The sequence below is a fragment of the Podarcis melisellensis genome (genome assembly GCF_964234715.1).
Source record: "Podarcis melisellensis genome assembly, chromosome: 3".
NCBI classification, from domain to species: domain Eukaryota; kingdom Metazoa; phylum Chordata; class Lepidosauria; order Squamata; family Lacertidae; genus Podarcis; species Podarcis melisellensis.
This window is the reverse complement of record NC_138530.1, coordinates 100,147,663-100,165,799: the sequence shown is the minus strand read 5'-3', so window position 1 is coordinate 100,165,799 and position 18,137 is coordinate 100,147,663. Positions and strand designations below refer to the sequence as shown.

At 43.2% G+C, this 18,137-nt stretch overlaps 2 protein-coding genes across 3 annotated transcripts in view; both read right to left on the bottom strand.

Moving 5' to 3' along the window:
* Positions 1–216: 216 nt before the first annotated feature.
* Positions 217–14,389, bottom strand: LOC309367011 (guanylate cyclase soluble subunit beta-2-like). 2 transcript variants are annotated; one of them, XM_081906226.1, is made up of 15 exons: positions 14,256–14,389; positions 13,350–13,444; positions 11,876–12,036; positions 10,827–10,923; positions 10,050–10,246; positions 9,660–9,765; positions 8,988–9,091; positions 8,515–8,731; positions 7,744–8,064; positions 6,353–6,501; positions 5,395–5,541; positions 4,596–4,750; positions 3,064–3,206; positions 2,019–2,120; positions 217–924 (listed from the first exon to the last, which is right to left on the bottom strand). In XM_081906226.1, the coding sequence occupies exons 2-15, from the start codon at positions 13,414–13,416 to the stop codon at positions 815–817; spliced, it is 2,076 nt and encodes a 691-aa protein (XP_081762352.1). In that variant the 5' UTR covers positions 13,417–13,444; positions 14,256–14,389; the 3' UTR covers positions 217–814. The 2 variants fall into 2 exon arrangements, with proteins under 2 accessions (XP_081762352.1, XP_081762353.1); XM_081906227.1 differs by having other exon boundaries at positions 2,019–2,117.
* A 2,754-nt stretch (positions 14,390–17,143) lies between these two features.
* The window catches only part of LOC309366320 (uncharacterized protein), a 33,936-nt gene continuing 32,942 nt past the window's right edge, over positions 17,144–18,137 (bottom strand). Inside the window, 1 exon segment of the mRNA XM_081904771.1 lies at positions 17,144–17,456. Within this exon segment, the coding sequence (XP_081760897.1) occupies positions 17,337–17,456 (120 nt within the window). The 3' untranslated portion in view covers positions 17,144–17,336.

Here is an 18,137-nt window from a genome sequence, read left to right as displayed (position 1 = left end):
GTTAACTCATTTTTAAACTGCTTTTAATACTGTATAATAATAATTTTAACATTAATGTTGTGCTTTAATTGCTGTAACCTGCCATGAGACCTTAGGGTGAAGGGCGGATAACAAATTGTAATAATTGTAATAATAATTGCAGACAACAACAATTTAAGGGAAAGACTCAGGCAAAGGTTTTGTTGTGAATAAAAAAAGTGAGGGTTGTGGGGGGGGTTGCTTTATAATTTAATTCCATTGTGTCAGATGCGATTATTCATATAAATAAATTTGAGATAATTCATCCTGATTTGTGAGAATGGTGATTAAAGCTAAGCCCTGTTTCTGACAGACAGTTTATTGTCTATTGTTCTTTGTTGGTCACTAGTTACCCAAAGGTCTCCAAGCGACTTAGAACACCTTTTAAAACAATCATAAATATACCAGTAAAGAATATATAAGACCCGTATCATTCATCAATTATGTATTTATGCACATACAGACAAACAGCCCCCCCATCACATAGCTTTGCATAGAAAGGAGAACTGCGCTTCCTGTGGCTTCTCTCATCCTATCCAATGTGGCCAAACATTACAAGAAGGAAAGAAGTTTAAAATGACACAAAGCCTTTCATGCTTGGCCTGTAAGGAGAGCAAACTCTTTAAGAGAAGGATGAAGTGGACCATTTGTTCTCAGCAAAACATTGCCTGCCCTTCCTTTGCCGTTTCTTTAATTCATCACACACGGTTACGTTCCAAGCTGTAGTGTAGGTAAAATGCAGAAGTTCTCTCCTCCTCCCCCCCATTGAGTTTCCATTCCTCATATGACCATTTTTCTAAAACAGGACGCAAAGTGCTGAGGGAGCCACACTCTCTGACAGATTAGGAAGTGAGACTTCTTTTTTCTGCTGTGAATCCTCTCCGCGGGGAGCATCACTTTCAGCCCCTAACAGGTAACCAGGGAGAAGGAAACCAAAGGTGCGAGAAAAACAATCAGGAATATTCTAATTTAGAGCCAATTTGTTACCCATCCTAGAGGTAGCCCCATTATTGTCTGCTGCCGTAAGGGAGTACAGTAATTCACATGGGTAATGATAGTTCACGCAATATTCCCCCCCCAATTCAGTTCAATTCTCATTTTTGAAAGGGAATGTGCATGTTTCTGCACCTAGGTAATCAAAGCGACAACAGTTCCAAGAGGCAGGGGAAATCAGCAACCCCCCTTTTAAATTTGCATTTTCCACTGTTTTTTTTATAACAACAACAACAACAATTTATTATTTATACCCCGCCCATCTGGCTTCCAACAAAACACTAAAATACAATAACCTATTAAACATTAAAAGCTTCCCTAAACAGGGCTGCCTTCAGATTACTTCTAAAAGTTTGGTAGTTATTTTTCTCTTTGACATCTGGTGGGAGGGCGTTCCAAAGGGCAGGTGCCACTACCAAGAAAGCCCTCTGCCTGGTTCCCTGTAACATGGCTTCTTGCAGCGAGGGAACCGCCAGAAGGCCCTCGGCGCTGGACCTCAGCATCTGGGCAGAACAATGGAGGTGGAGATGCTCCTTCATGTATACTGGACCGAGGCCGTTTAGTGCTTTAAAGGTCAGCACCAACACTTTGAATTGTGCTCGGAAACGTACTGAATTTTACATTCATCATACATACATTGCCCATCACATATCACTTCCCAGTTCATTTCTCCATGGCATTCTATGCAACCCTTATTCTGCTACATATTCAATTATACCATGCAATTTTATCTCATGTGTTTCCTTTATTTAATACTTGATTTTTTAAAAAACCCATTCTCTTCCATTGAGGTTCAAAAGCCCTTGCACTTATAGAATTGCACCAACTGAATCAAGCCTTCTGGATTCACTATAGCAGCAGATTTATTTGAGGCCGCTAAAAGTTTTGAGGGATGGTGAGTTTATTCACTTCCCCCCTCCCTCTCCAAAATTGGGGAGATAAACATGAGTATGGTAACCAATACTAATCCCACAGCTTCTGTGCATTGGGTGAACATTGTAACAAACCTGCCACATCTTCTAAATGCTCTGCGTCCCTGGCCGTAAGAGAATCTTCAGCATACTTCATTATTGCAACATTCTTGCCATGATCGCTTTCCAAAGTGTCTGCTTCAACAAAAAAAGAAAAGGGCTAGTATTGTGTAAATTCTATACAAATTAACACACCTCCTCATAATTGGTTCCTGAAGTCCGTGCAACTTCCGAAACCGTTTGAAAACCAAGGCGTAGCTTCCGATTGGCTGCGGGAGCTTCCTGCACTCAGTCAGAAGCCGCGTTGGACATTTGGCTTTGTGAAAAACATTTGCAAACCAGAACAATTACAGCTTTTGGGAGCCGATTTGTTTGACAACTAGGCCATTCGGGAACGAAGGTAGTAGTATTTATTAAAAGTCTATCCTGCCTTTCTTCCCAAAGGAGCCCAGGACAGCAAACAACAAAGCACCAAAACAAACAGCTAAAAATGAAATAAAAACTTAAGAACCATCAAAAGTGCATCAGCTTGGAAATTCCAGCACCAACATATTGAGGCAGAATTATTATTACTGCATTTAAAAACAACAACAACTGGAATGCCTGTTTCTCTGTTAGTTTTTGCTTGGTTTTCTCTGAATTTGAGCTGAGGATTCCATTTTTGTATCTCACCAAAGCACATGAGCAAGATTAATCCGTTACGGAAAAGGCAAGTAAGAATCTTGTGCGTTCAAAAGGCTAATTGTAAGGTGACGTGAGCTTTTGACTGGAGTCTTATTTCAAATCCATGGTGGCCTTGAAACTTGGCAGATTCATTTACAAATAGAAGCAGTTTTGCACAGCGAGGCACAAAAATAAAGTGTAGGAAAAACAACGCTTGATTTCATAAGAACTAGGCCTGCCCATGGAACCTAAATCCAAGAATATAGAGATAAATACATCAACCTCTTAGTGTAGATACATCAAGCAATGTAGATGGTAGCAGAGCGATTTCATTTCAGAACTGACACCTTACATGATGCTATAAATATAAGAATTTCTCTGTCCCTCGACAGACTCACACCATTGCCGTCGCCATTACCAGATGTCTCTTCCAGTCGTCCCATTATTTCATTCTCGGTGGCGTGGAGGTTTTTCCTCAGAAAATGCGTTGTCATTTTCCCTTTTCCTTTGACCTGTATCTCTCCCCTTTCCACCATCTCAAACACTTGGTGTGATAATGCTCTGTTGAGTGCGAGAAGCACAGCAATTGTGGGGCTCACAATTCACCCATTTCCCAAAATCCTCAGGTGTCCAACACCTCTGTCCCTCATGATACTGCCTGCTCCTCCACCCGATTCCACGCCGCCAAATTCTACCCTCCTTGACGCTTATGCATCTAAGGATTTGTGCACCCCATACCTTTTAAGCATGTTCAGAACGTGTTTTTCCCCACTCAAGGAATTCTGGGCCTTGTATTTTACCCTTTATAGAGCTTCAGTTCCCAGCAACTCTGAACAAACTGCAGCACTCAGAATTCTTCAAGGGAAAGAATGTGCTTTAAAGGTATAGGGTGTACACAGCCCTAACAGAAATTACAAGTGGGACTCGCAACAAGTGTTGCTGTGTGGAGCCATGTCCCCTCCCAAAGTCCACCATTCTATCTTATCTCCACGTCCAGCAGCATTCTTTGTCCCGCTGACCATTCTCAGTCCTCTCTGGCTGTTTATGTGGTGCGTGCCTGCCCCCCACTTTACTGTCGTCCCCCCAAATTATTGGTTGTGTTTCTGCAAACTCTGCCATTCCCCCAAGCCTGCTGATATTTCCATTTTCTGTGTGGATAGTGCTCTTTTAAAGGGATGCGGGTGGCGCTGTGGGTTAAACCACAGAGCCTAGGACTTGCAGATCAGAAGGTTGGCGGTTCGAATCCCCGCAATGGGGTGAGCTCCCATTGCTCGGTCCCTGCTCCTGCCAACCTAGCAGTTCAAAAGCACGTCAAAGTGCAAGTAGATAAATAGATACTGCTTTGGCGGGGAGGTAAATGGTGTATCCGTGCGCTGCCCTGGTTCACTAGAAGCGACTTAGTCATGCTGGCCATATGACCCGGAAGCTGTACGTTGGCTCCCTCGGCCAATAAAGCGAGATGAGCATCACAACCCCAGAGTCGGTCACGACTGGACCTAATGGTCAGGGGTCCCTTTACCTAGCACTCTTTTGGCTAGATAAGGATCCACTGCCAGAAAATGTTGCTATTGATCTGCAGTAGGCTTTGGGAACGTTTGGCCCTCCAGATGTTGCTGAACTACAACTCCCATCAGCCCCAGCAAGCACGGCCAATGGTGGGAGTTGTAGTTGAGCAACACCTAGAGGTTCCCCACACCTGATATATAGAGTGGACAATTGGAATATGAGAAAGGCAGTAGTACCCATCAGTAGGTCATCTGCTTTGCTCTACAAAAGTTCTCACTGCCTACCCCTGAAGATAATTCAGTAATTGATGTGGAGCATGGTAGTGGTCCTAGGGACAGCACAGATCCCACAAAATGTCTGGGATTTGATAGCCTTGGTACTGCCAATGTAGAAAAGACAAGAGGAGAATTTTCCTTGTGTTGCGATTGATTTGCAGGTTCTTACCTGAACGTTGTTGGGCTCAGGTGGATTTTGTCTGGAAGTCCATGGCTTTCCATCCTAGAAGCTGTGTTGACTGTATCGCCAAACAAGCAATACCTGGGCATTTTCTCCCCAACCACTCCAGCCAAAACTGGTCCAGTGTGCACCCCAATTCTAATCTGCTGGCATAAACACAACAAAGGAAAATGCGTTCTCTGTTACAGCTCTAAAAGAAATAGTTGGTTGTTCTTCATTCAGCCTCCTGGATTTGTTGCAGTATAACATTACATTTAGCAAGGCCGTCATTCAAAAACACTTTCTGCACCACAGCAAACTAGTCGGCTTCCTACTGACTGCAGCATAATGAGAGATAGCTCAGCAATGGAAGAACCAGACTGAAATACTCTGGAACATTTGAGAAAGTAATATATGGGATTCTTCTTCTTTGGTGATCACTTGTAGCCGAGTAAGTTTGTCTTCCATGAACACGGTTTTAACAGTGAGTCCTTAATGGGATATAGCAATGTCTGAGTGTCTCACCAGACACAGGAGGGTAATTAAAGGCATAACTAACAGGGACACCTTCCAACAGCGCTATTTTTCTAGAAAAAAGAGGTGCTGGAACTCACTATGAATGCCTCCCGTATTCTCTTACAATGGCAGTGGCAGCCACCTGAGAGGTGCCGGAACTGAGATCCAGAGTTGGAAGAGAACTGGGAGGTCATCCCATCCAACTGCCTTGCCAACTGCAGGAATTCAGTGGGAATTACTTCTGAGTTAGGCATTCATAGGATCATGCAATTGAAGTCGAGATCAAATGTACCTGTATAGGCTTATCTGTGAGTGGGTTCATCACTTCTCTTGCAGCTATTCTCATGCCCAGGGCAAAATTAGCCACCCTTTCAGCATGACTGCTGACAGGCACTGGGATCCCTCCTACAACCATGTAGGCGTCTCCTATTGTTTCCACCTGTAAGGCAATAGAGAGACATACTGTAGGGATGGGAAGACAGAAAACTCCTTGGCCAACACGTGCCATGACTAATCCCCACTTTCCTGTCCCACGCAGAGAGATGTCCTTCCTATATTTCACCTATAGCTCAGGGGCTGCTCTCATAAGGGTCCACAGCCAGTTGCCCCATTTAGCAAGGCTTATTAATAAGCACACAACATTTCCTCAGCTTCAGCTGGGATTTCTACATTGCAGGGGGTTGAGCCAGATGACTCTTGGGTGTCTTCCAACTCTATGTTTCTATGTGGGCAGTGTTAGATGGAGACATTAATCTGTCCTGGATAGTTAACATAATACATTATCACCACCACCACAATTAAAAGGTTGCACTGGTGCAGTTTATCCTCTAGGTCAGGCATAGGCAAACTCGGCCCTCCAGATGTTTTGGGACTACAACTCCCATCATCCCTGACCACTGGTCCTGTTGGCTAGGGATGATGAACTTGTAGTCCCAAAACATCTGGAGGGCCGAGTTTGCCTATGCCTGCTCTAGGTAGCAGGGGAAATATTTACAGGAACAAAAGGAGGCAAGAATACTGGCATTCTGCAGAGGGAAATGATATGAAGGAAAAACTGGTCTGGAAAGGCTTGACAATTTAATGTTTTTGACAAGTTAATAGTCTTCAGTTTTCATTCTCATCCTTGTGTCCATCATTCTAAAACAATTTTTCATAGCGATAGGGCTTGATACAACCAGCTATAAACATCAAGATGAGCAGGAAAGGCAGAATAAGTGATGAAAATGTGTGTAAATTGCAAGAACGCTTACTTTATAAACACCGTGGACACTAGTTAGCCGATCAAATCTTGAGTACATTGAATTAAGCATGTTCACTATCTGAATAGGTTCACAGGCAGAGCAGATGTTTGTGAAGGTCACGACATCACTGAAAAGTATTGTGCAGCAACTAAAATCTCCTAGGGAATAATTAAAAGAAGAATGGCTATTTTGGAAAGTCTGTTTTGTTTATTTTAAGCCACAAAAACAAGACACCATTCTGTTTGTAAGGCCAACGCAGTTGACAGTGCCATTTGCTTCGGTCCTTCTGTTGTTTAGAGATGAAAAACCAATCTCCACATTCAGGGCCAGCCCAAGATATTTTGCCGCTCAAGGCAAAGCAGAAATGGCGCCCTGCCGCTGCTGCCTCCACTGCCACATGCACACACAACTGCTGCTGCCTGAGGTGACTGGAAACTCCTGTGGCAGGAGAGAGAAAGGTAGAGCAGAGAGGAGCAGGCAGTAGTGGCCCCACTCTTCCCAGGCGGTGGCTGTGGCTATGGTCACCCTGCATATTCCCTCTGGTACTGAGGAATATTGCTTCTTATCATTAGACAGCAACACCATTGGTACATGTGCAATCTCCTTCATTAGGACCAGTAGGATATAGCTGATTTCCCAAGGTAAGAATAAGGCAGTCAGGGGTGGTTGTCTCTTTAATTTTGTGCTATGCTGCATGCCCAATGGCAGCCATTTTGTGCTATGCCACACTCCATGGCAGCCATTTTGTGACTTGCGTCCCCAGCACCCTCTCAAAATTCAAAATGCTCCCTCTATTCCAAAAAAGCTTGGCAACCCCAGACTGTGAAAAGTCTTTCTGTTTCAAGATGGACTCAAGTGGCTTAGACTAGTGTTACATTTTATTGGACCAATGGGTTTGTCAGTGAAGGCAGCAAACCTTTGCATGTGGTCCTGGACACTTTTAATCAGGATGCATTCAGACAGAACTTTCCAGTTCTCAAAATCTGCTTTTAATGTAAAAATATGCAAAGAAAGAATAACATATCCTCTGAATCCTCTTGCGCTGAGGTGAATCGCTTAGATGGCAATACTTCTGACACACTTTAAACAGCAAGCTATAGCCCCACATTCCAGCTGAAATCACTCAAGCTCATCATACTGTAATATATTTATTTATGAGACATACACCCCACTCTGATCTTGAGTTCCCAGCAGAACTCGGGGAACCAACCAAGGCCAAACCTGCAAAATCAGCAATGTTAGAGTATCAGCCATTTTTCCCCAGACTATCTGCCGAACCCCTTCTGTCTTGCTTTATTAGAATTTCCCATTTGAAATTGGGTAGCTGCCCAGTCTTTCAAAACATTACAGTGATACCCTCGCTGCCACAAAAGCATGAAAGGACAATAAAAAGCATTTACCCGCTTCCACCTTTTTGCCCTCCTTAAGCTGATTGGCCACATGCTTTGGCAACATGGCATACAGCAGAGCCTCCGATTTCTTCTTTTCCGCTTCCAGGTTTTTGGAGAGAATCCTTAGCTCTTCCTTCTTCCTCTCTAGCTGGTTAGATAGCTCTATCTCTGCCAGCCGTTGCTGGTTGAAGAGGATGAGATCCCTTGTTGTGTCGTGCTGTGCAATGTCAGAGAGGTGCATCCGTTGCTCTTCCAGTTCCTCCAAACTGCGCAACTTGGGTGAGCACAAGTACATCATGCACTGCATGGAATCCATCCAGATCATTTGTCCTTTTCGTTAAAAAAATGAAATAAGTTATAATACTGTATATGAATCTGGCCCTTAGTGTGGTTGCATCTATTCTGGTGCCATCTTTATTTTCTTTTTTTGGGGTGCCTATTGAAGACCTTTGTTTCTCAGCCAGCCTTTTAAGTGGAGTTATTTATACCTGTCTATTTCTGCATTGACTTTTAAATTGTTTTTAAATATGGAATTATTTTTAATTGTCTATATATATATATATTTCTGTGAAATCACTTCAAGACACTTACAGGAAGCAATCCATCAATGGAATCACATAGATAAACTAACATCTAGAAATGTGGGAGTCTTCCAAAGCCATCCAACCATTTTTTATATAAAACTCCAGCTGACCATCTCTCAAGTTTCCTTGCCACCACAGTGCTAGCATGGGGGTCCTTAGCATTCAGATGTCTGCAGAAAGCAAGTTTGTTTGATACCTCTGAGCTTTAGCATGGGCCGTCTCGTCCACAAGTTAGGCAGCGCATCCCTTCGTATCTTGAGAACAAACTGGCTGTTGATAAACTTCCGTATGCTAAAGATTGTGAATGTAACTTGTGGGTGAACAATAGAGAAATACTCATCTAATCTGGTTCCATAGAGCTGCAAGCCTGGTACAAATTTCTGAATGTTCACACCAGCCTGCTTGATTCTCAGCTGAGGAGCAGATAGAAAGGTAGCATAATTTCATGACTAAAAGGAAAGTTTTCAAACTCTCTTGAGAACCAACAAAAAAACCTTCATGTGTGATCCTACTTAAATAATTTTTTAAACTAAAAAAACCCAAAACCTTTTGTCAACATGCATTCGTAATTTTAAAACTTTGCATATACTTCAACCAAAGATACTATGAGACCAACTCAACAAGCATCTCTATTCCAGCTACAAGGATTCAGGCCAATAGATAACTTACTGTTTCATCGAACACAATGTGGAAAGGAAATGCACAACAGAAAGTTCTCTCCTCAACCCAAAGTCTCTCAGGAAAAAATGGCTCCAAGGTACGAATAAGGTCCTCTATGAAACACAGAGTGATAGACAACACACAGAGTGAACTTACAAAGAGAGAATCTTTTCTTGAATTTCCACATTTCGCCTGTATATAGTAATTTGATCATTCTCCATTGATACATCCTTTCCTTTTCAGAACCCGCAGCCCCCCTACACCTTGATATTCATTATTCTGAAGGTTGTGAAGCTCTACTCATTGGATAATAAAGATTTGGCTGAAACAGTTCCACACAGTTTCTAACATATTTACAATCTGATTTTTATTGGTGGTGGTGGTGGGGAGAACATGGCATCAAAATTTGGAGCAGGATACAAGATTTGGTGTGTGTAGTCAGAAGGGGTGGGTATCGCTGTCTATGACATAATATTCCAGGCTTTCACTTACCTGAACTTAAGGGTAGATCAGTGAAATTGAGAAGCAGCAAGGCATCACATTCCAATTATATCAATCTATTACATCATCTGGCAGTTTTCTGTAAGGATACTTACATCCAAGGACAGCCTCTAATTTATGCTGATGAAGCCCATCTTTCATTTCAATAATCATGCTGAGGTTAAAAAGGCTCTAATATACCTCTCCTGAATTTCACAATGTGCCTCACAATGTCCCAGTGAGATTTCTTTTCTAGTTGGTGCAACACAGATTCTCCCTTCCCTTTCTGGAAAGCAGCATCCAGTCCCTAAATAGAACATTGGTAGAAAAATGGTACATCGTGGTAATTAAGATTAACTGAATCATGCTCATATTCTAAATCCATTTACAAAGAGCAACTTCATGGTTGCCATAGAAGGTATAAAGCACAATAATTAAATCTGTATACATCAGTTTTGCTGTACACATTCATCTATTACCGTACATATCTTAAGAGACTTGCAAGGCTGCTCCCCCTCTCTAAGCCACAAATGTTTCTGCTAACTCAAAACTAACCCCCCCTCCCACTTTTGACAGGACCAGTTTTGTCACCTTTTCATCCTCCTGACAGTCTCCACCTGCAGAGGCTATTTTTTCTTCGATCCCATTCTTTGCTTCTTTCTCATTCTGCGAAAGCAAAAACACCACGTGTTCTTTCTTCCCAGTGCGCTCCTCTTCTACATCTTGATGAAGAATTTCCAGCGTCACTTCGCTGTCAAAGAAATCTCTTGACACAGCTTCAAGGATTCCTATGTAAGGAAGAATAATCGTTTGTGTTTCCGGTCATGTCATGAGTCAGTGGTGGTTGCTCCTCAGGTTCAGGCAGGGGAAAGCCAGGATTTATGAGGCAAAATTCCTGGCAATGTTCCCCAGTGGGGTCTGGGGAGCTCACTGCATCCCGCTGTGCCATGCTAACCCATGTCTGCCAACTTGAAAGGCAGAGCGGGTGCAGCCTGGGAGTGTGTTGCTGCCATGGACCAGCCTCCACCTCAAGCATGATTTGTGGTTGGCTCCTCCATAATTCGGACAATTGGCATTAATCAAGAGGCGCTCCTGGACCAACACAATGCTCCACACTTCCTTCTTCACACATGCCCAGACTTCCCTCTCCTCTAGCAATTAGGGTTGAAGCATTCTGGCTTTTTAGGTGGAATTCTCTTCATGGAGACTGTTGAACAATGTGGGATGGGTCATAAGGACCACTGGAGAGGAAGGAGGAATTGTCCCAAAATAGGAAACAGGTAGTTCATTAGTGCAAACATATTTTCTACCCTCTATGGAAAGGTTTACAGAGCAAAAACTGACAAGGAACAATATATTGTAGCATACCTGGGACAATATGATACAGGCCTTTTCTGTCAGAGTAATAGTGGAGCAACAACATCCCATCGGTTCTTTCTACTCGGAATGATGGCGCATTCATTTCCTAAGTAGAAAAACTATTGCTTTATTTTCTTGGGGGGGGGGAATCCTACACACAATAGTTATGCTCAACATTCTTAAGAGATGCATTCCTAACATCCTCAGGACAAGCGCCTCTGAGACAATTCTGTTAAGGGGGGAGCGGGCTTTCTCCAAACAAAGACCACATTCCCTTCCCAGGCAACTTTTCAGAGTCAAAATGCCGGTGTGGAGTTCAGTCGTAATGCTTAACCACAGTTTCATGTTACATCACATACTTCTCCCTCTACTCTCTTTCTCTTGTGTGGCCAAGAGGAGGAATGAAAAAGGATTCAGTTTTGCTTTTACTACTACTACTACTACTACTACTACTTTATTTATACCCTGCCCATCTGGCTAGGCTTCCCCAGCCATTGTGGGCAGCTCGAAACAGAATATGAAAAACACAGTAAAACATCAAACATAAAAACTTCCCTAAACAGGGCTGCCTTCAAATGTCTTCTAAAAGTCAGTTATTTAATTCCTTGACATCTGATGGGAGGGCGTTCCACAGCTTGGGCACCATTACTGAGAAGGCCCTTTGCCTGGTTCCAGGTAACCTCACTTCTCGCAGTGAGAGAACCACCAGAACGCCCTTGGTGCTGGATCTCAGTGTCCGGACTGAACAATTATTGTATTGTAATTCTTGTATTGTCATTGTAGATTTCCCAGTCGTAGTACTAAGCTGAGAGGTGGGCTTTAAACTTATCAAACTGTCCCAGTAGAGAACAGTGCTGTATCACATCTCAGGTAGAATGAACAGCTTAAACCTTTACCCTCACCTCAGCATTGTGGTAGGGAAAACAAGCCCTCAGTTTTGCCAGGGATTGGCAGGCCAGGTCCAGGTCACAGATTCAGCCCCGCCCCCCTTTTCTATTTTTTTTATTTTTTTTTAAAAAGGGCTTTTCAGAATTGTGTCTACACAGCAAAGGAGGTACCTGGTAGGACAAGGCAAGATAGCTATGAAGGGCATCAAGGTTCTCGATAAACTCCATCAAATTTCCTCCTAGGGTCCGTAGCATTCTGTCGTATCCAGACATCTTACAGAAGCTGAAAAAGTATTCCCCGAAAAGTTTGAGCACTGCCTCTTCTGACACCTCTGAGTGGAAATAAATGAGATGAACAAATAATAACAGAGTTGGAATAATCGCTCTTAAGCACTGAGTATGAACAAAATCCAGCCATTATACCTTCTCAAAAGATCACAAGCCTGGCCAACGTCCTAGTCTGAATGCAGAGACCTCTCAGCTGCTCAGAAAGATCTCATCCCCACTTGCCAGGAAACATATGGTCGACCCTACCCTCTCCAATAGTGCTACCCCTTGTTTGGTGATGTGAGGAGAGAGTGTGGCATGGCATAGCACTAATATTGCGTTTGGCAGAGGACAGGAAGGAGACATACCTGTGCACAGCAGAAAGTATACCTTTTGCCATGAAGAAGACATTCCTGTCCCCCCCCTCAACGCAACACCCTAGCATTTGTTTATGCCCCCAGTATCATATGACTTTCTTCACAAAATTTCTCCGTTCAGAGAAATGTGTACAGTTCTCACAGCGCAATGGGCGGGACAGCAGAGACATCAATAGAGCAAGGCTAGTTCTTCCATTTCAGTAGGAGCTCCATTTATTTAGCTGTTTTGGTGGGCAAAAAGTGCAGCTGATGAGGGAACTGGATGATTAGCCAAGGCAGGGGTGAGAAACCTGTAGCCCCCCCCCCACAGGTGTAATGGGACGGCAACTTCAGCCAGCTAGCCCAACAATCAGGGATGAAAGCAACTTCTGGAGGGCCACAGATTCCACACCCCTGAATGGGAAGGATACCCCATAGCCTTCAGCTGGAGTCAAGGCAGAGGCACCATGCTCCACTGATGAAGCTGACAGGACTCTCTCTCTCTCTCTCTCTCTCTCTCTCTCTCTCTCTCTCTCTCTCTCTCTCCCTCTCCCTCTCCCTCTCCCTCTCCCTCTCCCTCTCCCTCTCCCTCTATATATATATAGATATGCCAATTTGCCTAGAAACAAGTGCAATTTGCAATTGAATTTAAGTTGTACCCCATGCATACTTTCCTAGGACTAAGTCCAATGGAACATAATGCAGCTTACTTTTGAGTAAACATTCCTTGGATCGTGCTGCATGTTTTACTTGTCCATCAGTATTTTATTTATTCATTGATTGTATTTCTATCCCTCCCTTCCTCCCCAAAGAACCCAGGGCGGCAGAAAACACGTTCAGAATTGGGTTGCACAATTCTTTGTCCCTAAACTAATCTTATTCCATAAGATTAAAACAATATAAACCAAATAATACAGTTAAACATAACATCAAAGTAAATTAAAAGCCAGAACGAGAATTTTAAAAAGACAAAATTAAAAGAACGCAAAGATAATAAATGAAACCAGAACATGTTTCACAACTTTGTGTTTTGCAGGTTTCTTGGACCAGCTTCATTGTGACAGCATCATCATAAACTGTGTATGTCATAAAGGTGTCTTCAATCCCAGTTTTTGTCCTGTAAAAGTATCAAAACTAACATCAGCATCTGAATATAAAACGAAACAGAGAGCATGATTTATTGTGCGATGTGTACAATCTACTTAAAAATATATCAATGCAAAACTTTTAAGGAAGACTGCAATGTTACTTGCATATTTTTCTTCAAACCATTTTAAATGTACACAAAATGAATTAGAGAGAGATTTTTTTGGGTTTTTTAACCCAGTAAAATCATTCTTCAAGTGCTTACAAACCCACAGTTGGCAGGCACCTTCTTAAAAACAGGAATTTCCCCTTCTCTCTCAAACAGGAGAGAATGCCTCTTTTAAGATGGAGTCTCTGCTTTAGATTATCAATGCCATTGATAAGACATTCCCCAGTGATGATGTCTCCGAATCCTATAAACTAGTGGCCATGTCTCCATGCCTCTGTGAAACATGCATGAACATGCATGCATTGTATAAAACAAAAATAGGGTGCATGTACCACTGCAATTGCCAGAGATGTTGCTGAACCCATTCTGAATTTATTTTTTTTATCCTTCCCAAATGTTAACTGTGGCACTCTAAATATTTGTGGACCTAACAAATTTCACACTAGAGCTCGCTTCATGTCAGATGCATCTTTCTGAATGAATCTGATGAAGTGGACAATTGTCCACACTAGCTTATGCCACAATAAATCTGTTAGTCTTTAAGGTGCAACGAGGATCTTCTTTTTTTCCGTGTTTCTCTCTAGTGTGTCCATAACTGAAAGAATTATCCCCTGCTTGACTTTTAAGTTTTCAAATCTCACCCGTACAATGTCGGAAAGGTACACATACTCACTTGATATTTTCCCAGGTTTCTTCACCAAATTTCTCTATTAGAAGAGACTTCAGGCAAGTGTTGATGAATCCGTACTGGAGAGAAAGAGACAGACCGGCAAATCATCTGACTTTTGTAGCCATTTACATTGAATGACAGAGAATTTTGTGCCCTTATACCTTTCTTTTTTTAGCCTGCTACTACATAATATTGCAAAATGAGCCTTGCCAGATAAGATCAAAAGTCCTTTCCATCTCAGTGTCCTGTTTCCAAAATAGTAAAGCTAGATGCCTCTGGGAAGCCCACAATCATGAGTGCGAAGGCAACAGCCCTCTCCTTCCAGGGGCTGGTATTCAACAACATGCTCCTCTGAATTTAGAGGTTCCTCATACCTGTCATGACTTGTAGCCATTGATAAGACATTCCCCAGTGATGATGTCTCCGAATCCTATAAACTAGTGGCCATGTCTCCACATCTTGTGGCAGTGAGTTCCATAAATGAGCTGTGTGTTATCTTGGGTCTACCATCAGTCGGTTCCATTGGCTGGCTGTCAGTTGCAGTATTAGGAGAAGGGGAAAAAAAAGGATTCTCTCTATCCACTTTCTCTACACCATGAATATGTTTTGTACATTTCTGCCACCTGCCTCCCTTCCTTTCATTAGCTGTGGTTGTCAAAGCAAGAGAATAGGAAAGGATGCTTACCATAGTGTTGGTTATCTTCAACCAGGCAGGAAATTGCTCTCTGGAGCTGATGTTATTCTGATCTACACACAGCTTACTTGCACAGCTAACCTTTAAATGCCTAGAGCCCAGCAAGCAGAGACCAGGAAGGTCCAGAGGGGGTGCTACAGTCTTGGGATAATGGAAATAAATAGCTTCCCTGGAGTATATAGCTATGCTTTAAATGAAATCCTGATCTATTATAATGGTTCATCATCAGCAGAGGACAAAGTCTCTAGGAAAGCAGAGATAATTATATTAAAATAAAATAAAAATGTGTCAGAGGCCTGAAGCCAAATATCTCAGGCAGAATAGATTATTACTTTCATTCATTCCAAGAGCCTGTGAAGTCAAGCCTTATTGTTTATTGGAAACACCTTTAGATTCTACTGAAGAGTAAAAGTTAAAGGTAAAGGACCCCTGGACGGTTAAGTCCAGTCAAAGGTGGCAATGGGGTGTGGCGCTCATCTTGCTTCAGGCCGAGAGAGCCGGTGTTTGTCCAGAGACAGCTTTCCGGGTCATGTGGCCAGCATGACTAAACCGCTTCTGGCACAACGGGACACCATGACGGAAACCAGAGTGCACGGAAACACCATTTACTTCCCTGCCATAGTGGTACCTATTTATCTACTTGCACTGGTGTGCTTTTGAACTGCCAGGTTAGCAGAAGCTGGGACAGGGCAATGGGAGCTCACCCCGTTGTGTGGATTTGATCCGCCAACCTTCCGGTCAGCAAGCCCAAGAGGCCTCCCACTCCTAGGCAGGTGATAATGTCTCTTCTCAGCTTTTCTGCATGGGTCAAAAGAGGAGAGAGGGGTGTGTGCCCTGGATGTGTGTCCTCTTCCTATGTCCCCTCCCAAATCTGCTCTGAGAGGTTCCTCCAGCACCCTGGAGCAGATTTTGAGGTTGCATGGTGGCTGCAGAGGAGAGGAGTTGTTCCTGCTTTGTGAGTGGAATGGCAGGGTTGGATACAATCGATTGGGAGGAGTTCAGTGTTGCGCTATTATGATCATTCTGCCAACACAAACATTGTTTCTTGCCAGACAGAATGACTTCCCTTCTCCTCCCTCTGTGTGTCATCCTGACCTACCCCCAGAGCTGTTTGGGAAGGCATGGAGGACATGGGGGGGATCCTTGTTGTGCTAGCATGAGTCGCTGTGCCAGCTCCCGCTATAGCAACTATTTAGTAGAATCCATTGTCTGGGAAATATACAGTGTTTTCTTCATGGAAGAAATTCTGCTTTCATTCCCCCACCCCCACCCCACAATTATTTGGTGTGGTCTATGATTACCTTGATCATATTTCATTTTAAATGGACCTTCCTGCTGAATGCAAAGCATAGGTAAAGGTAAAGCGACCCCTGACCATTAGGTCCAGTCGTGACCAAATCTGGGGTTGCGGCGCTCATCTCGCTTTATTGGCCGAGGGAGCCGGTGTACAGCTTCCGGGTCATGTGGCCAGCATGACTAAGCCGCTTCTGGAAAACCAGAGCAGTGCACGGAAACGCCGTTTACCTTCCTGCCGGAGCGGTACCTATTTATCTACTTGCACTTTGACGTGCTTTCGAACTGCTAGGTTGGCAGGAGCAGGGACCGAGCAACAGGAGCTCACCCCGTCGCGGGGATTCAAACCACTGACCTTCTGATTGGGAAGTCCTAGGGTCTGTGATTTAACCCACAGCACCACCTGCGTCCCGGAATGCAAAGCATAGACCCTCATTATAAAAGCGAAAAGGGAGAGAAGTCTTCTCTCTAATTGTTAGATAAAATAAATTGGCTACATTACATTACCATCAGATTAATGAATTGTGAAAATTAAGAAAAATGGTTTTGTTTTAGAAAAAACTAAGTTGGAAACAGAATCTAAAGTTAAAAATTTGTCTAAAATATGAAATTTATTGTTGGAATGGCATACAAAGGGTGAACAAGTTAAATCTGTGATGATAGACTGGGCAAGAGAAAAGTTGTGGTTAAAACTTTGGAACTAAAACACAGAGTGTCAGTTATTTACATTTATTAGGATATTATACTTTGAAATGTGTGTGAGAGTGAGAGTAGGTGTAAACTGTCAGTTGTCAGCTCCAATTCCGGCGACAACAAAATGTATGACAAGGCTGCTTATGTGTTCCCCTGTTGTTTAAGATTAATGTAAATGACGTCATACTGGAACTAAAACAACCAGAATACAAAAGTTGTAGAATGCTTTATTTCATTTTAGTGTAGTGCAGCACAGTATTATCACTACTTCCTTTTGTTCTGTTAGTTATTTTGATTCCTACTGTAGCTTTGTGGATTTACACTGTGCCATTGTGGTCCCATTTCAGTTTTTGTCCATTGCCTGTGAATATAATAGTGCATCATTTGTGATCCTCAGCCCTGATTCAGGCGAAAATTTTCATTGCCTTTTCAATAGCATTTTCATCTGCTGGTGGTCTTCTTTGACTACCAGGCTGCAGATATTTCTTCACTGTTGGGATGTTGCTTATTCTCTCTTTAAAGGCCTAAGAGAGAGAACAAAATATTTTAGAAGACAAAAGGAGAAATGGTGGCATCCCCAAATAATCATTTGCCGCTTACGGTTACTATGATTTCATAGTCAATAATGAAACTACAATACTCAGGTAAAGGTAAAGGTACCCCTGCCTGTATGGGCCAGTCTTGACAGACTCTGGGGTTGTGCGCCCATCTCACTTAAGAGGCCAGGGGCCAGCGCTGTCCGGAGACACTTCCGGGTCACGTGGCCAGCGTGACAAAGCTGCATCTGGTGAGCCAGCGCAGCACACGGAAACGGCGTTTACCTTCCCGCCAGTAAGCGGTCCCTATTTATCTACTTGCACCCAGGGGTGCTTTCGAACTGCTAGGTTGGCAGGTGCTGGGACCGAAAGACAGGAGCGCACCCCACCGCGGGGATTCGAACCACCGACCTTTCGATCGGCAAGCCCTAGACACTGAGGCTTTAACCCACAGCACTCTAAACCCAGTTAATTCAGGCATGCACCTTTGGAGAGGGAGGTCAACATTTGAGCTCCATTGCAGGTCTATAATCGTAGGTAGGTTACCAGTTTGTGTCTAATTTTAATTCACAGGAGGCTTATCCATGAATGTGGGCCTCCTGTGTGATTTAGACTTTGTGCAATAGAAATCCAGAGACAATGGTGTTTTAGATATGCAAAGAATAAAAG